The 22,623-nt window shown below is 54.0% G+C and overlaps 1 protein-coding gene across 7 annotated transcripts in view; it reads right to left on the bottom strand.

The window, feature by feature from the left end:
• SNX8 (sorting nexin 8) overlaps positions 1 to 22,623 on the bottom strand; it is a 40,319-nt gene that overhangs the window by 11,160 nt on the left and 6,536 nt on the right. For 3 of the 7 annotated variants that reach the window (XM_020892413.2, XM_070460548.1, XM_070460547.1), the window contains exons 1-5: positions 19,975 to 20,022; positions 4,680 to 4,762; positions 3,946 to 3,986; positions 3,212 to 3,402; positions 192 to 309 (exon numbers count right to left, since the gene is read on the bottom strand). In XM_020892413.2, coding sequence (XP_020748072.2) covers positions 192 to 309; positions 3,212 to 3,402; positions 3,946 to 3,986; positions 4,680 to 4,762; positions 19,975 to 20,007 — 466 coding nt within the window. In that variant the 5' untranslated portion in view covers positions 20,008 to 20,022. Of the gene's footprint in view, positions 1 to 191; positions 310 to 3,211; positions 3,403 to 3,881; positions 3,987 to 4,679; positions 4,763 to 16,368; positions 16,403 to 19,974; positions 20,023 to 22,623 lie in introns of those variants that run through there. The other 4 variants (XM_020892391.2, XM_070460549.1, XM_070460550.1 and 1 more) reach the window with 3 other exon arrangements.

Genomic DNA, 22,623 nt, shown 5'->3' with positions numbered 1-22,623 from the left:
GCCACGCAGCATGGCCAAACAAAGTATTAAAATTCTAAATCACTGGAAGACACCTGGATTAGGACATCCCCATGAAGGCCCCCAGGGTCCCATCTGCTGGAGGCTGCGTGTTCACAGAGGCTGAGCGCAGGACCCAGCCGTCGAGGTCCCCGCGCTCCCCGTGACCCCCGGCCCAGCACGCCCAGGGTTACCTCCCAGCATCCTCTTGGGTGGCAGGGCCGGCACCATGCGGTACGGGAACTTGTGCAGCAGCGTCTCATGGAAGACCACGAAATCGTTGTAGCGGCGGTACACGCAGGACTTGAAGCGCTGCAGGAAGAGGGCGCAAAGCTCAGAGTCCTCGCCAGACACCCTCACCTTCACCACTTCCCCTGACCTGCTCTTCCCGCCACTGAACAGGACCCAGGGAAATAACACGATGAAACGCCCTACATTCTCACCAGGCCTTCCCTAAGGGGGGGAATCCCACACGTCCTCAATGGACGGAGACACAACCTTTACACGCCGCACAGCTCTGACTGCGCCCTTAATTAGCCACCTATTGCTCTGGATCTTCCGTAAGACATGAGTCTCTTCACAGGAGTTTTCAGCCACACAGCAGTATCTCCCATCTGTGGGTTTCATGTGAGGATAGCGTTCAGGGTCTGTCCTTAGCATGCACTCTCAAACAGTGCTAACACAAGCAGCCTCCTGAAAGATACCCAACTGCCTAAAAGCAGCTCAAACGCTGAGTGCCAAGACTGAGACACGGGAGACTCGTGACTCAGACGAAACCGCCAACAGATTCCACCGGGGGCCCGCCAGTGAAAAACCCGCAGGCTCCACAGGACGAGCACCCCGACCCGAGTAACCTCATCGGGGTCGAAAGAAGCGCTCACACGAGACCCAGGCGTGAGCAGCGACCACTAAGACTCAATACGTTACTGTAATCACTGATTAACATCACCGAGGGGAAGAAGTCTGAGACGGTGACACGCCGTGCGAGGCCAGGAGGAGACAAAGCTGCGGGACCAGTGAGAGGCCAGTGGTGCCCGGGGCGGGGCGGGGGCTGGAGCACCAAGACGGAACACAGGGGCCTTCAGGCACCAGGCTTCAGCGGTGGGCCACACCCTTGCACCAGCAAGACCGGGGACTCTGCGTGACAAGCACGCGTCCCCGCAGGTTCACCAGCTGTAACAAACACTCCATCTGGTGGGGGTGCTCACTGGGGGTGGGGAACACGGGAAATCTGTTCCTTTCCCTTAATCCTGCTGTGAACCAAAAAACACAATTCAACTTTTTGAACCCTTAACAGAAGGGGAAAAGTGAAGCAGTGATGGATTTTATTTTCTTGGGCTTCAAAATCACTGCAGATGGTGACTGCAGCCATGAAATTAAGACACTTGCTCCTTAGAAGGAAAACTATGACCAACCTAGACAGCATATTAAAAAGCTGAGACATCACTTTACCAACAAAAGTCCATCTGGTCAAAGCTATGGTTTTTCCAGTAGTCATGTATGGATGTGAGAGCTGGACCATAATGAAGGCTGAGCGCTGAAGAACTGATGTTTTTGAACTGTGGTGTTGGAGAAGACTCTTGAGAGTCCCCTTGAACTGCAAGGAGATCAAATCCATCAATCCTAAAAGAAATCAACCCTGAATATTCATCGAAAGAACTGATGCTGAAGCTGAAGCTCCAATACTTGGGTCACCTAATGAGAAGAGACAACTCATTGGAAAAGACCCTGATGCTGGGAAAGACTGAAGGTAGGAGGAGGAGGGGGCAACAGAGGATGAGATAGTTGGATGACATCACCAACTCAATGGACATGAGTTTGAGTAAGCTCTGGGAGACAGTGAAGGACAAGGAAGCCTGGCGTGCTGTAGTCCAGGGGGTCACGAAGAGCCACACACGACTGAGCGACTGAATGATGAGAACCCTTAGGCTGTAATGCACACAGAGGTGACCAGGCGGCTGCCTGTGCCACCTGCCAGGCCCAGTGCGGCGTCTGCACTGACCACGGCTCCACCAGCTGTGCAAGCAGGGGGCGCAGCCTGGTGAGCCCCCCACCTCCGGCCCCGAGGCCCCATCCTCAGCAGGCTCACCCCTTCACCCACACTTCAGGAGGCAACGTGGGCAGATTGGCCTCCTCCTGAAAATGCTCACCGTGAGGTCATCGACTGACTTAAGAAACAGGCCATTAAGTGAGACCGAAGACAAGGCCGCTGTCCTAGTAGGGCGGTGAGTCAGGCACACGGGTGCCCGGCCCCCGGGTGACGCGGCCCCAGAGGCGGCGCTGGCGCCTCCACCCCCGCTGCGGCCGCAGATGCCAGGCGGCGGTGGTGCCCGCCAGCGACGCAGTCCTAGAAACAAGGGAGGGCCTCCTTCCCTCACTGACCTCAGCCGCCTCCCTCGGCAGCGGCGCTGACCAGTGTCAGAACAAAGTTTAGTTCCAGGCTCCCCTCATCGTGGCTTCAAAACACAGTGAGGCAAAAATGCTGCGATCCTTAACTTCCACGGAACAGCCGTCCGCCATGGGGAACTTGCTCCCGCGTGCCCACATGCCTTTCTGCCTGGATGATGATCGTGACACTCCCCTGGCCTGAGCCCCCCAGGGCTGCAACCCAAGTCTGTAACCCGGCTGGCTCTCAGCACTGGGGGGGCCACTCTGACCCTACGAGATCCCCCCTGCTCCCCCCACCACACACACACACACACACACACACACACACACATGCTCTTAGTTCACCAATGACTTCATCTCCAGGATAAAGAATAAAAGCTCCTATCAAAACACGTCCCAACTGGACTCAATGACAGGGAAAGGACAAAAGATCAACACTGCTGACGCCATCGGACAGCCCACGTACGGCCACCCCGGGCCCACGTGTCCGGCACCCGACTCGCTCTGACCTTGGGACTCCCCTGACGGGGACACAGAACCCTCTGGGGATGAGCCCCCCAGACCAGTCCCGCCCGCACACTTGATCTGCGGTGCAGGGTCCACACTCTACTTCCCAGGGGCTGCCCAGCACTGCAGGACCGCCCAGGGCCAGCTTGTCTGGGCCAGAGCCCAACCGAGCATCCAGAGAGGCAGGATCCCAGGGCCCGGGGATGAGAAGGGCGGGCAAGTGCCTGAGCGAGGGGCAGTGAGCCAGAGCCGGACGCAGGGGCATGCGCTGGGGGGTCTTCCCTGCACCTCCCCCTCCCACCCCCACACCCACAGGTACCTGGCTGGACACCTCATACTCCACGTGCTTCAGGAACAGGCCCTTCTTCTCTGGGACCAGCTCCACCTGCACGGCGTCCCTGGCCAGCAGCTCCTGCAGCGTCAGCGACAGCAGCAGCGGGTTCCCCGGTGGCACCTGCATCCGACTGGCGTCTGGGGCCCTGGGCTCACTGACTGGGGGCACTGGCGAGTCTGCGGAGAGAAGGTGAGCACCGCGGCTCAGCCTAGAGGCTGCCCCGCCGCCCCTGCCTGCTGGCTCAGCACGTGGACCCCAGCCACGGCACCCGACCAAGCCCGGTCCTGGCCCACGTCTGGCTCATTCATTCGAGCCGGGCGTCCACTCAGGGCCACATCCTCCCCTCATAAACCAGCAGGCCGTGAATCAGCACATACACCCCCACATCCAGGGCCAGGCAGGTCTAGTTTTCCACCTGGGCAGAGGAAAAGGAGTGGCATGTTTGCAAGCTACATGCAAAAAACAAGATTTTTCCTTTTCTCTGGGGTCAAGTAAAGGGTTAAAAGATAAGAAACAGGCCCCATTTCTCCATGAGCAGGCGCTTCCACAATCAATGCACTCTGCCTTCTTGCCAACCCAGTCACCCTAATGTGTAAAAACCGGCATGTCTGCTTTAGCCCGGTGCCCGCTGAGTTGGGCTCCTGCTCATACGAACCAAAGCACTGAGCCCGAACACTCCGCCTTCCTTAGACACGAGAAGCCACCCATGTGTCACTCACCGGACAGGCAAAGACAAATCAGAGGTTTTATGTCCAACAAGCTGCCAGCAAACAAACAAGAAAACCCTGTTAAAAGGTCAGTTTGGTTTTTAGTACAAAGAGTTTAGAACTTTAAGAGAAAAACATTCTTTTCAGTTAAGAAAAAAGAATAAAGGTTAAGGTGTCCCTCTGGGAGAAAGGTCTTTTTCCTGGAAACACTGCTGTAAATAAACAGAACAAACTGTATTTCTCCATCTTCTCAATCTCCAGCAGTGTGGCTGTATCACTTTATAGGACTGACTTTTTCAATGCAAGATTCTGGTTTACATTCTCATACAGAATTATTAGGGTTATTTCCATCTGTGAAATCACTTAGCATTTTAGGATTCAAAATACAGCGGCCTTGAATTGACCTTATAAGATTAAGAAAGAAAACAGGGGCTTAATGTGTATGCAGGAACCCCCAAGGGCCTCGAAACTCCGCACAAAAGCTCAATACTGCGTGCTCTGAGGCACGGAGACCCCCAGGGAGGGCAGAGACTCCAGGGCCCCAATAACCCACCAGGAGCAGGAAGACGGTGTTAGCAACTCACTCGTATTTTCTCTCTTCCTCTTTAGATTACACTATAAGGCACATAGGGGGCGTCCCTGGTGGCTCAGTAGTAAAGAATCTGCCTGCAATGCAGGAGACGCATGTTTGATCCCTGGGTCAGGAAGATCTCCTAGAGGAGGAATCAAGTCCCCAGTATGCTTACCTGGAGAACCCCATGAACAGAGGAGCCTGGCGGGCTATAGTCCATAACAGGGTCGCAGAGTCGGACGCGACTGAGAGATTGAACTGCAGCAGCAGCAGCATGCATATAACAGAAGAGCACACACGCAACTTACTAGAATGTTCATGTGCGAATGTGTGCAAGCGTGCAGGTGTGTGTAGTGTGTCAGTGTGTAAAAGTGTGTGTGCAAGCGTGCGAGTGTAAAAGTGTCCGTGTGTGTGAAGTGTGTAAATGTGTGTGAGTGTGCACACATATGCAATGCATGTGGGTATCTGGGTGTATATGTACGAGTGAGTATACGTGCATGAGTGTGTGTACATGAGTGCATGTGGTGTACACAGGAATATGAGTGTGTGCATATGCATGTGTGTATGTGTATACGTGTGTTCAAATATACATGAACATGTGCACATGCGTGTATGGCTGTGTGCAAGAATGCATATGTGTGTGCATGTGAATATGAGGGGTGTGTGTTTGTAAGTATATACGTACATGTGTGCACGTGCATGCACGACTGTGTGCATGAGTGCATGTATACGCACATATGAATGTAGGAGTGTGTGTGTGCACTTGTGTGTACAAGTGAGTAAATATGTGCACATGCATGCATGACTGTGTGCATGAGTGCATGTATACACACATATGAATGTAGGAGTGTGTGTGTGCACTTGTGTGTACAAGTGAGTAAATATGTGCACATGCATGCATGACTATGTGTGCATGAGTGCATGTATATGCACATGTGAATACAAGAATGTGAATACAGTACACACGGTATGTGTGTATTTGTGTGTATAGGTATATGCATGAGTAAATATGTGCGCATGCATATATGACTGTGTATACATGAGTGTGTGTACATGAAGTATATATATGGGGGGCTGTCCCCAACAATGAACCCCCAGTGCCTTAATGGTTAAAAACATGTGGAGACCACAGCTATAGAAGGCACCTGCTCTCCCAAGTCATCTCAGGAGCCCAGCCCTTTCCAAGGAAAAACACATTGAGGGCCTTAAAACTGTGTTTACACAGTCTCCTTGAGGACCACAAGAACCCTAAAGGAGCCAGCAAGTGTTTCTTAAGCGCCAGCTCAAGGGAACACGGTGATGAGTAAGACAGGGTCCCTGAGCTCAGTAATTCGTCCACACAGCCAAGCGCTATGAGTGTCCACCACTGCCAGGCACAACCTACAAACATCCAAACTCAAGGGAGAATGGAAACCAGGCCATGATTACCCTAAAAGTGCCCTGGGAACAAGACACAGGCAGGACGCAGCAAACCCAGGAGAGCGGGGATTGCCTCGCTCTGTGCTCAGGTGCTTCTGGGCACGAGGGGCCGGGGGGTCTGGCTCACAATAGGGGCCCGAGGAATGCTTGCTGAGTGCCTCTTTACTGATACTTACTGCATTTCTAGGAGGGAAAACCCACTCTGAAACAAAGCAGAATCTTCAACTGGAGCAAAGAATGTGTGGGAAACCAGTAAACAATAAAGCTAAAAAAGTAATGGGGGAGAATCTTTTTATCAGAGAAAATACCTGCAAATAATATATCTAATAAAGGGCTTGGATCTGGAATATACAGAAAAAAAAAAACTTACAACTCAGTTAAAGCACAAATAACGCAACTTAAGAACCAGCAAAGGGTCTGCAATAGACATTTCTCCAAAGATGTACAAATGGCCAGGACGTGCACGAGAAGAGCCTCGGCACCGTGAACCATCACAGCCCAACGCCCTACGCCACCTCTAATTTATAAAGAAAAACAAAATTACAATGAGTGCTGGGGAGGATGTGGAGACCCCTCACGCACGCTGCACGTGTGGGAATGGTGCAGTTGCCCTCAAAAGCGGCCTGGCAGCTCCTCAGCATGTTAGCAAAAGTTACTATACGACCCTGCAATTTCACTCCTAGGTACACACTCACGGTAAACAAAAGTGTGTGTCCACAAGAAGACCCGCAGACAAATGTCCACAGCAGCACTGTTCACAAGAGCCGAAGAGGAAGAGTCCAAACGTCCATCAACTGAACAGATAAATAAAAGTGGTGCGCGCACACAGTGGGCAGGAGGAAGGAACAGCCCAGCCCAGGACTCCTGTCTGGAGGATCCCACGCACCGAGGAGCCTGGCGGGCTACAGGCCACAACAGGGTCAGAGAGTCAGACACGACGAATGGGTGAACCTCGAACACAGGATAGATAGCAAGTGAAAAGAAGCCAGTCACGAAAGACCACATGTGAGATGACTCCATCTACATGAAACACCAAAACACGTAAATGTGCAGAAACAGACAGCAGCGTGGTGCTTCCGTAGGGCTGGGGGCCGGGGGGCTGGGGGGTGGGGGGTGGCGGTGGGGATGGCTGCTGAGGAAATGCTCTGAAACCGACTGCGCTGATGGCTGCACGGCGGGAAATACACTAAAGAGCAGTGTTACCCACTTTAAATGAGCAAACTGCTGGGATGTAAACAATAACTGCATGAAGTCTCTATGTATGAGAGGCAGGTGACATCAGCAGGAGAGGCAGAGTGTGTGCGTGTCCCTCGGTCGTGTCCGACTCCTCTGTGACCCGTGGGCTGCGGCCCGCCAGGCTCCTCTGTCCATGGAACTCTCCAGGCAGGAATGCTGCAGCGGGAAGCCCTTCCCTCCACCCGGGCATCTTCCCAACCTGGGAAGAGCACCCAGGTCTCCCGCCCTGCAGGCCAGTTCTTTACCATCTGAGCCACCAGGGAAGCCCATAAAATGCAGGTGACATCGGCAAGAAAGGCAGTCAGGGTCTCCAAAACCCTCTGCTCCACAAAAGCAATGAGGACAAAGGCAAAAGTTGTCAGAATCTGCTTTCTCAGAACACTGGAAAGTGACCAAAGGCTTGCGACAACCCAGAGCACATCTACTGATGCAATAATGAGTTAAGTCACAGTGAGGTCACAGAGCATGAGGCTGGGCCTTCGCCCAGTGACCGCAGCACCTGAAAGAGGGACAGACTACAAAGACACGGACACACAGCCAGGAGGCCATGTGGCAACACAGGCAGGGCGGCTGCAGGCCCAGGGACACCCGCTGGCCGGCCACCCCCGGGAGCCGACGAGCAGAGAAGGATCCTCCCCAGGAGAGTTCAGAGCAGAAGACCCGGCCAACACCCTGACCTCCAGCTTCCGGCCTCCAGAGCTATTTCAGGCCACTCCGTCTGCAGCACTTTCTCATGGCAGCCACAGGACGCTCACGCCAGAGATGCTCCGTTAATTAAAGTGTCCAGTTTTCAATGAGAGCTTCTAAGACATGCAAAGCAACAAGAAAGTAGGGCCAAACACGGGGAGAGGAGATGGGACACACGATCGACAGAAGCTGTCCTTGAAAAACCCAGGTACTGGAACTAAGAAAGACCTTAAATCAGCTATTTAAAATATGTTCAGAGGACTAAGGGAACCACCTCTAAAGAAAAGCATGAGAACAACACCTCACTAACAGAGAATATAAAAAAAAATCAAATTATAGAAGAGAAGAAGATAAAAATTCTGGAGCTGAAAAGTTCAATAAGAAATAAAAAATTCACTAGAGGCTTAACAGCAGATATGAGTGGAAAGGAGGAAGAATCAGCAACCAGGAAGACATGTCAACTGATATCTTCTCCAGTCTGATGGACAGGAAGAGAAAAGGACATAGAAAAATTAATAGCTCCTCAGAGACCCAAGGGATAAAGCAAGCATACCAACATAATCCTAGCAAGAATCCCAAAAGGAGGAAGGTTTAGAAAAGATGCTTGAATAAATAATGGCTCAATTTGATTTAAACATCCAAGAACTCAAAAAATTCCAACTTGGATAAATTCAAAGGGCTTCACGCTTAGACGCATCATAAACTGTTCACAGTGGACAAAGAGAAAATCTTGAGAACACCAGGAGGGAAATGACTTGCCAAATACGAAGGATTCCTTTCAAGATTCACAGCTCACTCCTCGCCAGAAACCACACAGACAAAGGGAGGTGGGAGATCAGAGTCAAAGTGCCAGAAATTCCACACTCGGCACGACTATTCCGCAAAACAGCAAAGGACATCCTGAGACACTCCCGGCGCCTGAAACTAGTAAGGGTCCTCACCAGCAGCTCTTCCCTACAGGAAACGAATGTGGAGATTCCTTAAAAAACTGGAAATAGAACTGCCCTATGACCCAGCAATCCCACTTCTGGGCATACACACCGAGGAAACCAGATCTGAAAGAGACACGTGCACCCCAATGCTCATTGCAGCACTGTTTATAATAGCGAGGACATGGAAGCAGCCTAGATGCCCATCAGCAGACGAATGGAAAGGAAGCTGTGGTGCATATACACCATGGAATATTACTCAGCCATTAAAAAGAATTAATTTGAATCAGTTCCAATGAGATGGATGAAACTGGAGCCCATTATACAGAGTGAAGTAAGCCAGAAAGATAAGGACCAATACAGTATACTAACACATATATATGGAATTTTAAAAGACGGTAATGACAACCCTATATGCAAGACAGAAAAAGAGACACAGATGTATAGAACAGACTTTTGGACTCTGTGGGAGAAGGCAAGGGTGGGATGTTCTGAGAGAATAGAATTGAAACAAATATACTATCAAGTGTGAAACCGATCACCAGCCCAGGTTGGATGTATGAGACAAGTGCTCAGGGCTGGTACACTGGGAAGACCCAGAGGGATGGGGTGGGGAGGGAGGTGGGAGGGGGGTTCAGGATGGGGAACACATGTAAATCCATGGCTGATTCATGTATGGCAAAAACCACCATAATATTGTAAAGTAATTAGCCTCCAACTAATAAAAATAAATGGGAAAAAAAAGAAAAGAAACGAATCCCCAGGAACTAATGAGGCATACCAGTAACCATATCAGTAAGGATAAAAGACAGCACTCATATATTTCTTTATTTGCAATTCTTTTTCCCGGCTGATTTCAAAGACAACTGTATAAAAGCAACAAGTGTAAGTCTGTTTTGACAGGGAACAACTTATACAGATGTAATCTGTGAGACAGGAAAGACCCCGATGCTGTGAGAAATGGAAGGCACCAGGAGAAGGGGGCGGCAGAGGATGAGACGGTGAGATGGCATCACTGACTCAATGGACACGAATCTGAGCAAACTCTGGGATTAATGGAGGACAGAGGATCCTGGCGCGCTGCGGTCCGTGGGGTTGCAGAGCCAGACAGGACCTAGCGGCTGAACAAAAGCAACAATTCGTAAAAAAAAAAAAAAAAAAAGCAACGATTCGTATGACGGCAGCACAGGAAGGGGAGAGGGCGCAGAAGCGAGGGGTTTCTATATTACTGAAATCAAATCTTATTAATCCAAGGCAGCCTATTACAAACACAGAAGCTATAACTCCCATGGCAATCACCAAGAAAATAACCCCCCAAAAGTATAATACCCGAAACAATGTAGGGAGGTAAATGGAACACTGGGGGAAAAAAAAAACTTATTTAATGTAAAAGAAAGCTGTAACGAAAGAACAGGAAAAAATTAAATTAATGGGGGGAAAGATCATTGAAAGAGAACCAGGAGGTCTCTATTCAAAATTTTATATGATAAAAACACATGCTTAATAGAGAAAACTTCCTGATTTTCCTAATGATTAAAATAAAACAATATCGTGAGACGGAAGGTAAGCTCAGTAATGATTACCAAAGGACCACATGCTGCTGAAGAACCCGAACTTTGATCGCTGGAGGATTTAACACACGAAGACACATTTTAAGTCAAAGACATTACTCTCAGCTGCCGTGAGACAACCCCTTCCTTATGTTTGAATCATAAGAAAGCCACGATTCCGAACATCAATTTGGTAAACTAGGACAGCCATGTATTCCAAGAAAAAACATTAAAGAACAAAAAAGAAGAGAAAGGTGTCGTTCCAACAGTCTCGCTGTCATGTGATGGACCACACGCTGCAGACGGGGCAGAGGGCAGGGTGAAGATTCCAGTCTCCCCCAGGGGTCAGCGTTACATTCACCAGCAGGACTCTCCTCAAACGGAGCCTCCGGCCCCATAAGAGCAGCTGAGATGGCTGGAAAGACATGAGTTTGAGCAAACTCCCCAAGACAGCGAAGAACAGAGATGTCTGGCACGCTTCAGCCCGTGGGGGTCACAGTCAGACGTGACTTAGCGACTGAACAACAAGAAGACCGACGTCCGGAAGAGGCACCACCCGCTGACCCAGCCCCCACAAACGGAACAGCCCAGACGAGAGGGGCCGGGCAGGCCCGGGCTCACGGCGGTGGCGGACAGCGGCTCACTTCCAGCCTCCAGTCCGCAGTGAGTGGCTGGCGAGTGACCGCCTCTGAGCCTTCTGTTCACTGTAAAAGGCGGCAGAGACGCCCACACTGGGCCCTGCGTCCCCACCGGGGTCTCAGGGACCGCAGCATCCCAACGGGCCCTTCCAAGAGCGTCCCCCACCCTCCCCACTCCGACCCTCCCACACAGAACTGCTCCGCGTGGGGTCCCCTGGCGGCGGAAGCCCTGACCTTGAACAGCCTGGAGCCTGGGCCCGACGCAGGCCGTGTGGGAGCGCGTGCTACGCTCGCTCCGCAGACTAGGAACTCTCGGGAGTGGAGCCCCTGCACTCTGGGCGGGGCGGGCGTCCAGAGTGCCTCCAGGAGCCGAGTCTGAGCCGTGCTGTCTCGCTCCATTCTCTAAAGGGCCAACCGAGCGGGCAGGCGTCAGCCCGAGGAGCTTGGCCTGCGGGCCTGAGAGCCGCTCCCCGGCCCTGCGTCAGGACGGTGGGCGGCTTCGTCTCCGCACTGGACATCCTGCTCTGCTGACCCCGGGGTGACACGGATGGGAGCCGGGCCACTCCCAGGCCAGCCACCCACACCGCGTGCCCTCCTGCCGCTCGCCGAGGAACCGCCTCCGGGAGGACGCAACTCCATCCAGACCCGTGCTCCCGGGACGCTCCAGGTCTGACCGTGCTCCTGCTCAGTCGTGCCTGACTCTGCCACCCCACAGACCGCAGCCCACCAGCAGCCCGCCAGCCTCCTCTGTCCACGGGATTCTCCAGGCAGGAACACTGGAGCGGGTTGCCACACCCTCCTCCAGAGGTTCTTCCTGACCCAGGGATCGAACGCACATCTCCCGCATTGTAGGTAGATTCTTCACCACTGAGCCACCTGGGAAGCCCAGCAAGCGCCAGGTCATTTAGCCACAAATCAGAGCAATGGAACTCGAGACCCACGCCCGGACCAATGATCCGCCCAAGACACCTCCGCCGGAACCTTCAAGCAGTAACTCTGCCGCTGGGAGGCACCCCGACAGGCCAGCCCCGCAGGTCCTGTGAGCAGCTAAGAGCTGGGGGCCCTGACTCCCACACAAAACTCTGGGAGCCCAGCAAGGTCTGTCCCACATGCGCCTCTGCTTTATCTGGCAGACCTCAGCAAACGCTGAGGACGCGGGGCCGCCAGCGGGAGAGCCTCTCACGGGGTGGGGCGGGGGGGGCAGCCAGCCTGCCGCCCCACACCCTTCACTCTGGCTCTGGGGAGTGGCTCTGAGCACCCCAGAACCACCTAAGTCCGTTCAGCCCCGCCTCCCCCAGGGGCCTCCCCAAGGGCAGACAGTGGGGGGTCACACGGCCCCCAAAGGCAGCCAGTGGCGGGAGGTCCCCACCATCTCCGCTGGGCGGCAGGGGGACGTGTCTTCTGATGGACTCCAGGTTCGGGGTTCCGCTCCTCTGGCACGGTCCAGCGGGACACGGCTCAGTGACAGCAGAAGCCTCCAGAGCGCCGGGCGTCAGGGTTTCCCTCGGGCTCGGCCGCACTCAGGTGCGGAATGAATGGTTAAGATCGCTACTGTTGAAAGAAACAGACAAAAACCGGGGCGAGGACTGGAGGACTGGCCGGTGGGACTGTAAAACGCGGTGCTGATGCAACAAAGAACGGAACAGCAGTTCCCCAGAAAGTTACACAGAGACTCGCCAGAGAATCCAGCAATTCCACGTCTGGGTCTATACCCAAAAGAAGTGAAAGCAGGAACGAGAAGCCGTGGTCGCACAGCCAGGATCACGGCAGCCGAAAGGGGGAACTGTCCGGGCTTCCCCAGCGGCTCAGTGGTAAAGAACCCATCTGCGATGCAAGAGCCGCGGGTTCAATCCCTGGGTCAGGAAGACCCCCTGGAGGAGGAAATGGCAACCTGCTCCAGTATTCTTGCCTGGAGAATCCCGTGAACAGAAGAGCCTGGTGGGCTACAATCCATAGGGCAGCAGAGTCAGACCCAACTGAAGTGACTTAGCACCCAAGTGACCACTGACGGATGATGGATCAGCCAAGTGCAACCTGTCCACACAATGGAACAGTGCTCAGCCTTAAGAAGTAACCAACTACTGAACCTGCTACATCACGGAGGAACCTGGAGGATGTCACGCTCAGTGAGATGAGCCAGACACAAAGACAAGTGGTGTGTGATTCCACCCTCACGAGGTTCCCAGAGCGAAGTCACAGAAAAAGAAAGTAAAAGTGGGGGTGTGACCGGGGGCTGGGGGAGAAGAGGACGGGAGTGAGTGCTCGGCGGGCAGTTTCAGTTATGTGGGATGAACCTGTAGACTTGGACAGTACCCACAGACACAGCAGAACAGACGTGCTCACCGCCACGGAAGGCACACCTAGCAATGGCTAAAACTGCATGTTACGCATATTTCACACATGAAAACACGCAGACTGCTGCCCGCCCCCCGAGAGTCTAGGGTGGGGCCTGAGGATCTGAGTTTCTAACGATTTCCGAGGTGACGCTGCTGGTCACAGGGCCACTGTGGGAGAACTGCGGTCACGGGGCCTGGGGTCCAGACCCCTCATCTAAAACAATCAGATGCTCACCTCGCCTCAGCGAGTCACCAGGTACGGAATGAAGGACATTCCAGACAACAACATTTCCACCAAAATGGCATGAAATGGGGTCAGCAGACACCTTCCGTGTTCAACCTAAATGTTCCTTCTCAGACTCATGAAACTGCTTCAACCTTTGGGAACGCTGAGCTATTCCGTTCTGAAATTAACAAACTGTTCTCAGGAAATGGAAGCAGAAGTCTCCTCATCCTTATCACGGCCATGGCCTCAGAAATGAGAATTCAGCAGCTCTGTGGCCAGGGAACGTCAGGAATGCACCCCCCCACCAATGCCAGGAAACAGAGCCCCCCGCCCCCGCCCTGTCTGTGGTCAGCTCGCCTCAAAAAGCGATGTCACCACTCGGCTCTTCATTATCCGTAACTCAGGAGCTCCAAGAAACTGTGCATGGCCTCAATTTCATTAAATTTAAGGTTCACTTTTCTTTCAGTAACTTATTTTATTAACATCACAATATATCAACATAAAGAAAACCCTCCAACCCAACAATCTATGAATATCCAGTCACTGTGCATTGTTCTCCACATGTGCAGAGTTGTAATATGACACAATTTTCAAGTATGTTTCCAAGTCTCCATGACCACATTTCTCTTTCACCTTCTCTGTAAAAGCAAAAGCCTTCCTAACCCGTAGCCACTCACATCATCACCACGAACAGGTTCACTTCCACGGCGCCCTGTTGTTGCAATGCCCGTGCTCAGCCGTGTCCGACTTTGCGACCCCAAAGACTGCAGCCCACCAGGCTCCTCTGTCCATGGGACTCTCCAGGAAAGAACCTGGAGTGGGCTGCCTTGCCCTCCTCCAGGGGATCTTCCCTGCCCAGGGATCAAACCCAGGTCTCAGGTGTCTCCTGCATGCATTACACACAAATTCTTCACCCCTTGAGCCATCCGGGGAATGTTATGTAACTTTTAAATGGACATGTTTTTGTTGTGAAGAAATACTTCAAACAAACTTGAAAATATAGAAAATATCAGAACCCGTGTATCCACCGAGATTTCACTCAAGAGGACACGGTGCCATATTCTTTGCTGAAAAGAAATTTAAATAAAACGTTACAGATGGACACACCATCCTCCCAACCCTGTTTCCTATTCCAAAGTCACCGCCATCCCAGAGTGGATGGGCGAGGTTTGTGCACTTTCTCTATGTAAGTGTCCGGAAAGTATCTGTACATCCTGTGCTTCATTACGGAGAATAAACACACAGCCAGTTTCTTTTCCCGATGGCTGTGAAAACCTTTTCAGCTGAAACAGGGCGTGCTGACAGAAAAGAGAACATCTCACACCGTTCACTGCAGGGAGCTTCCACAGCGCAGCAGCACCCGGAGAGACACCCCTCACGCGGCTTCTCCCCCGGGCAGAGAACGCTAAAGCCTCCAGCCAGCTCCGCCAGGCTTACACCACACTCGGGGCTGCGGGTCGGCCAGAGCCACGCTCACTCTGCGCCCACCGGGCACCTGGGCGGTTCCACACGCCGCTGCCGAGGACAGGCCAGCACCCTCGTGTCGGCGGCACATGTGTGCGTTCCTGCTCAGTCCATTCCCAAGAGTGAAATCACTGCATCCTGGGGCTCCGTGTGCGCCGCTCAGCAAATAACCCCCGTTCTCCCAGTGGCTGAGCCAACTGACACTCCCAGCTGCACCGGGGGTCCCAGCCGGCTCAGGCGCTGGCCCATACTCACTACCTCCCGAGCGGCTGAACCCACCCTTCCAGAAGGCCCCTGACTCTTTAACACCGTCCACAGTCCACCTGCCGTTTTATCTCTTTTCGTCCTCGTACGTTCTGTGCTCTCTGAAGTTATTAAGACTGCTGCCTGCAGACATTGCATAACGACTTAGGGACAGAACTAAAAGTCACTTAGCCATGCTCCTGCTCACTGCTTTCTGCCGTTAAAAGCAGCATGAAGAACACTGCCGAGCACAGAGTACTTTGCTCTGTCTTTTATTCTCTCTGTTACAATCAGTTCCCAGAGAATTCTACACTTTTTCCTGCTAACAGACACTTCCCCGAATGGCTTTTATCCGCCCACATGAACCACTCTACATCGCTAACACTCCTCTTCAGACACCCCCCCCCAGGACAGACACCACAGTCATCTGAGCCATCTGTGTGTGTTTCCTAGCAGCTTAAGAGAAAAAAAGAAAGAGGGCTTTCCTGGTGGCTCAGGGGTTAAGAACCCGCCTGCCCATGCAGGGGACAGGGTTTGACCCCTGATCCGGGAGGATCTCACTAAGCCCGTGGGCCACGACTACCGCACCCGTGTCGAGAGCGCAGTATTCCCAACTACCGCGCCCGTGTGCCCGAGAGCTCGAGCTGCCCGCTAGAGGAGCCGCCACCACGAGGAGCCCAAGCACCCCACGCAGAGGAGGCCCCGCTCGCTGCAACCAGAGAAAAGTCCGCACGGCAACGCAGACCCCGCACAGCCATAAAGGAAATGATTTTTACAAAAAGAAGAAAGAACTAAAGCTTCCTAAGTGGGGATCAGAATGACAACCCATCAGCAGAACAGCTCTTAGCGGGAAGTTTCCTCACCTCCAGCACCGCCCGCCCCGAACGTTCACCTTTTTCAACCGGGAAAGGCTCCTGCCCTCCCAGGCCGCCTCTCCAGCCACACTGGCTTCCCGCGCCGCCCCTGAACGCAGCTCACGCCTGCTGCCTCTTTGACCAGGGTCCCCTTCCCCAGAAACCCACCAGACCACCTCCTTGGAAACTCGGTCCCACGTCGCTCCCAATGATGCTTCCCCAGTGACAGCAAGCTGCACCCTAACCGTCCCCAGCCAGAGCGCCCACCGGCATCCCACTCACCTCGTCCACCAAATACCATCCACCTCTACAACGAGATCAGAGCCCACGAGCGCAGGCTCTGTGTTTACTCCGCTCCCAGCTGGCAGCCCGCTGACGAAGAACGGGGTCCAGCAGAGAGGAACGGCCCAGGAAGCATCTGTCAGCGCAAAGCGGGAATCCAACTCCCAGGAGCAAGGCCGCGCAAAGCAGTCAAGGCCTGCTGTGTCTTGGGACAAGTGGGACGACCCCCCGCCCCGCCCCCACACTGCACTCAGGCCTCCCTGGCGGCAGGAACCCTGCCTGGGTGAGCTGCAGCGAGAGGAAGAGCTGTTCACACAGGGCGGCTGTCACCGCGCAGCCAGAGAGAGCCCTGAGCAGCGGCATCCTCACCCTGGCGGATCTGCACCCCACCACGGCCTCTCTGCCAACCTGCGTCTGTATCTGTTTTTCTGCCCCAAAGAATATAAGACAAAAACCCTGATTCTATAAAGCTGCATTGGCCTTGTGGATAACCAATCTCCACTGCAAGAAAAGGATGTTTTCCACCTTCCTGCAAAGGTTTAAGTGCTTTAGTGTGTGCAAGCTCAGCCACTCGGTCGTGTCCGACTCTTTCTGACCCCAGGGACAGCAGCCGGCCGAGCCCCTCCATCCCTGGGATTGCCCAGGCAGGAACACTGGAGTGGGCTTCACTTCCTTCTCCAGGGCTCCGTCGCTTTGCACGCGGATTCCTTACCTCCTGAGCCACCTGGGAAACCACTAGGTGTGCGTATATTTTGCTTCACATGTTTGTTTATAACAAACAACCTCTCAAGGTCCCTCCAAGCCCTCTGTACTTACTAGCTGGGAATTTCCGAATTGAGTCCCCTCCAGCCTCAGGAGCTCGACGCAGACGAGCTTCCCCAGGGATGCGCCCCGAGCACCTGCTGGAGTGTCTGGTCTTCGAGCTCTCGGGCTGGCCTGAGCCTCCTGGCCGAGCTCCTCCTAACCCATCTGGTTCACAGGCTTCCCACACACACCACGCAAACCCCTCAGGGAGCTCTCACTCCCTGATCCTGCCCAGCACAGGAGGGGCACAGACCACGTGCACCCCAGGAGCTCTGCATGACGACGGACAGCCAGGTTCCCAAAGAACACCAGCAGGCGCCGTCCCCACACCAAACAACTCATCCAAGATGGATCACGGCCCCAAACATCAGAGCTAAAACTATAAAACTCTCAGCAGAAAGCATAGGAGCAAATCCCTGTGACCTTAGATCACACAAAGCCTTCCTAGATATGACCCCAGAAGCACCAGCAGAAGAAAAGAGACCAACTGGACTTCATCAAAATCAGAAACTGCTGGGAATTTTCCGGTGGTCCAGTGGTAAGGAAGCAGCACTTTCTCTGCCAGGGCCAGGTTCGATCTCTGGTTGGGGAACTAAGATCCAACAAGCCACACAGCACAGAAGAACAACAACAAAAACGAAAACCAAAAACCTACTGTGCTATAAAAAATCATCAAGAAAGTGAAAAGACGATCTATGGAATATCGACAAAACTATGCATCCAATAAGGGACTTGCGCCTGAAATACATAAAGAAGACTGATAACTCAAGCTTTTAAAAAAGACAAATTAATTTTAAAGGTTGGCAAGTGATCTGAATAGACGTTTCACCAAAGGACACGTACAGAAGGCCAACAGGCACGTGAAAAGAGGTTCAAGCCCTCGAGACCCAACCCACCGGGGTGGCTGCAGTCAGAAAGGCAAGCAGTGACAAGCGCTGGCAAGGTCGTGGAGAGCCTGGAACCCACACACTTGGTGGTGAGAGAGCCTGGCAGCCAACCTCAGAAGGTCAAACACGGGCTGTGAGCCGATGACTCCACTCCTAGGTGGATGCCCACGAGAAGTGCAACACCAGGTCTACCCCGAGACGGGCGCAGGGACGCTGGCGTCAGCACTAGTCACAGCAGCGAAGACACGGGAACAGCCCAGACGTCCGTGGACTGACGCACAAATCAGTAAGACGTGAATTATCCATACGATGGAGTATTAGTCAGCCATCCAAAGAAATACTGATTCAAGCCACAACACAGACGAACTCTGAAAACACTGCTGAGTAAAAGGAGTCGCACTAAGGCCTACGATGTTCTAGCACACGGTTCTATTTGTATGAAATTTCAAGGAGACACAAGTCTACAGAGACAGAAAGACTAGTGGTTGTTAGTCTGGGGGACGAGGGGTCTGGAGGAAAAGGGGGGTGACTACTGACGGGTACCGGATGATGAGAATGTTCTAGAATCAACCATGGTGATGAAGGCTGCATCACGCTCAGGGTACACTAAAAACCACTGAACTGCACGCTTGACGTGGGTGAATTACGTGGTATGTGAATTACACCTCAACAAAGCCTTTACAAACGCCTGAGGAATTCCTTCTCTCCTCTGCAGCTCTTATGAACACAGACTAAGTATCCTCCTAGCCCAGGACAGAGCCTGGGATATAGATGGCTCGCACTCGGAGAGAAGGTGTCTGCTAAGAAGGAAAAAACCAACCACCTGCAAAACCCTCCGGTGGGTTCCAGGCACAAGTGAGAGAAGCTGAGCTGAGGAGGCCGCCCCAGCCCCAGAAATGCCCCGTGGCCACGCTCAGGGCCCCGGGGACCTCCCTGCGTCCGCGTGGCTGTGAAGCTGCAGGGCAGTCGGAGCAGACGCAGCCGCTGAGCACGGAGAAACCCCTTAATAAAGCGTCTCCCCCTCCCTCCTCCCGCCACGGACCTAAAAGCGGGATGAAGGCGGTCACTCGGACAGCTGTGTGCAGGGTCGACCACCACTGAAGAGGCATGACCAGAGTCTGAACCTTCTGGATGCTTACGTAACGTCTCCTTAACCCTGCAGACGCTCCCAGTAGATACTCTGACCTCATCTTACAGACGCGAAAGCTGGAGGCCCCCCAGCAGCAAGGCTGGCCGGACGTCAGGGTGAGCCAGAGCCCACGCCAGGTGAGGGGACTCACAGGGCCTCATGCGATGCCCACAACACGCAGGGGACCAGGGCCACGCCACACTCCTGGGCCAGAGGTCAGGGCGCCTCCGTGCAAACGCCTGGCTCCCCTGTGGCTGTGAGCGAGCAGCTCAACTCTCCGCACTGTCTCCTCCTCTCCGAAACGGGGACACCAGGCACATTACTGGTTGACGGCAAGAACTTTAAAAACACGCTTACATGTGAAAGCATATAGCACCATGCCCGGTTTTTACAGGACATGTGCCCAGACAGAACCGCAGACTGAAACCAGCTGCTGGCCAGGGCATGCCGGTCACTCCAGCGCTGGGTCCCATGGTGACGTGACTCCCTAAACCCCACAGGAACCCCCAGAGCACAGACAGCCCGGCCCTCCAGCCCGGGCGCATGAACGACTGACGCTCGCGCCAACGGGGCCTCCCTGGCTGCGAGTGTCGGTTCCTCCCTGCGGGAGACGCGAGGGACCAAACCACACAGAGGGGGAGAATCGCCGTTTGTTTCCTTAGGACATCACAAAAGGGAAGGAGTCCCGAAAGGAGCCACCTGTCTGATGGTCTCCCCTGCCCCAACTCCCAGCAAGAGGAACCGCCCGCCCGCGGGGACCCCTGCATCTTCAGGAACCTGACTAACCTGCTTCGGGAAGGGCTCGTGGAGTCTGTTCATCAAAGTCTCCTTGGGTCTCTCACTTCTGGAATGCTTTCATGTGGGGAGGCCCAGGGACTTTTTCCAGAGTTTAAAAAAAAACAAAACTATTTTAGCTAACTCGGGAAATCTTGGAATTACTGACAAAGCAGAAGTTCAAAGTTCCAAAAAGAATACTCATCTCTGTTCAATTCAATCTGGTTTTGGTTTTGTTCTTTTAAAAAAAAACCCTCCTCCCAGGCCTGGATGGTTTCGTCTAAAAGTGACTCAGGTTTTCTAGGATCTCTGGACGGGAAAGTGAACATATTCCAAAATACCTGGCAGGCTCCGTCTCTGGGTTCCAGCGGAGGCGACACAGAGAACCTGCGTTTGCAGCCTAACTCAGTCCCTCTAATAAAATCCCAAGCAATCACCCAATATTAGAAGCCAAGTGACATACAAGTAAACTCACTTAAACAGGTATTTATTGATCACAGGGAGTGAGACAGGGCCCCTGCCTGCCGGCTGCCTTACGGTAGACGACTAGGAACGCAGTTAATCAACCAGAACACGGAACGCCTCGGAAACTGGCAGGGGCGAACTAGGAACTGTGAAAAATGTCACAGAAAGGAAAGTATTGAGTCAGTTCTCGCCCACAGCTAAGTCTGCACGGAAGGTGGAGAGCCAGGTCTCCAGGCAGGGAAGGCTGAGCGCCCGTCTAGTCCCGCCCACCCCGAGCCCCAGAACTGGAGGACACAGCGGACCTGAGCCACGCACGCGGGCCGGGGCCTGCTACTCCTGAGTTTCCACACCCACTGCCGAGGGAAGCGAGCCCCCTGCGACGCCCCCCCAAGGCTGATCGCGGGCTTCTCGGGGGGCAGGGGCAGGGCCAGGGCCCTCGCGCCCCTCCTGCGCTCGGGGAACACACCCTCTGGGCAGACGCCCCCTTTCTGGACAGAGAAGATGGCACCCCTCACGAGGGTCTCGGGTGGCCTCCACAAGAACGGGATCCTGGAACCTCCTTCCCCTCAGAAAAACCCTCTGAGGACGAAGGGTCTGTGTCTGGGAGCAGCTGCTTACTCAGTCAGAAGCTGATTCTCCAGACAGGCTCCTAAAGGGGCCGGCGGCATGAGGAGGTCGGGCCCGACGCGTCACCGGAGCCGGGCGACTCCAGCTCGGCCACCAGCAGCAGGTGCGGGCGAGTCTCGGTCTCTGGGTGCCTCGGTTTCCCCATCTGTAAGGTGGGGCGGGCGGGGCCCCTCACCACACAGCATTACTGCAGGATTAAGCTGGCTCACGCGTCAGGCACAAGGAAGGTTCTGGTCACCACTGCGAACACACAGCACCACCCTGCACCACGCCCCTGCCAAGCCCCCCGCCAGGGAGGTGGCGGGCGGGACACGATCTCCCCCAGCAGAGCCCCGCTCAGGGGACAGAACCCCCACAGCGCACGGGGAAACTTGAACCTCTTGCAGAGACTTCACGAGACCCCGACTCCACTGTCCCTCCCATGAGGACACACGGGGGGCAGAAGCCACCCCGAGATAAGGACACGAGCAGACTGGCCTTGGGCCCTGAAGAGCTGACAACGCAATTTGAAACCTCCCTTCGGTGTAAAACCCCACCCGTGAGTGGTCAGTTCCCAGAAGCCCCATCCACCCCGCCGCCTGGACTGGAACTTCTCGGGAGCTGGGAGGTGAAATTACGGTCCTGCAGATAATGAGCTGTGCAGTCAGGAGGATCGCCTGCCTCCGTCCCAGCACAGGGCCTCTGCACTTCCAACAGAGGTGACATCCCCAGACGTCCCTCCTCCCAACACACGATGCCGGAGGCCCTGGGGCCCCTTCTGCTGGTCCCAGGGGCCACGGGGACACTGGGCTCGCCAGCAGGCTGGGCCAGCACCAGTATAACCAGACACAGACATCGGAAACAGCGGAGCCAGGAATCTCCTACTGATGAGCTGCACGGTTCTCCTTTGGGGGTGGGTGTTGACACAACAAAACATGCTTTTCGTTATAAATACATCTGCAACATTAACTAGAGAGTGGAAGCTGAGAGGCCAAAACTCCTATGAACCCATTTTCAAACAAGATCCCCAGTGCCCACCTCTGCCTGTCAAGCTGTGTTATTAGCAAATCCACTTAATGTCACAGAATCTGGGACACGCTGGGATTTCCCTGACGCTTTTCTTCTGGGAAACAGACACAGACACACAGGCGTGTAAAATGTCTATGGAGAGTTTTATGTATCAACACACGTGGTTTGACCTATCCACATCAAAAACAGAAAAGAGAATTGGGGGGACTTCCCTGGTGGCCCAGCGGCTAAGACTCTGCACTCCCAACGCAGGGGTGCCCCGTTCCATCCCTGGTCAGGGAACTGGACCCCAGAGGCCACAATGAAAGAGTTCACATGCCACAACTAAGACCCGCTGCAGTCAAATCAATAAACACAAAGATTAAAAGGCCAACAGCACTGGGGTCCTGGAAGCCCCCGCCCTGCGCCCTCACAGGCGCTCCCTCCTCCGACCGGAGGCGAGCACAGCCCCACGCTCACGGTCTCTGCCTCGCTCCTCACCCGCCGCCTCACCGCCCGCGTAAGCGCCCCCACACTGCAGAGTCTAACTGCATGCTGTGCACCTCAGATGAACAGGGGTCA

This window comes from Odocoileus virginianus, chromosome 33, assembly GCF_023699985.2.
Source record: "Odocoileus virginianus isolate 20LAN1187 ecotype Illinois chromosome 33, Ovbor_1.2, whole genome shotgun sequence".
In the NCBI taxonomy this organism is placed as follows: Eukaryota; Metazoa; Chordata; class Mammalia; order Artiodactyla; family Cervidae; genus Odocoileus; species Odocoileus virginianus.
The sequence above is the reverse complement of the archived record's forward strand: the minus strand, read 5'-3'. Positions and strand labels throughout refer to the sequence as shown.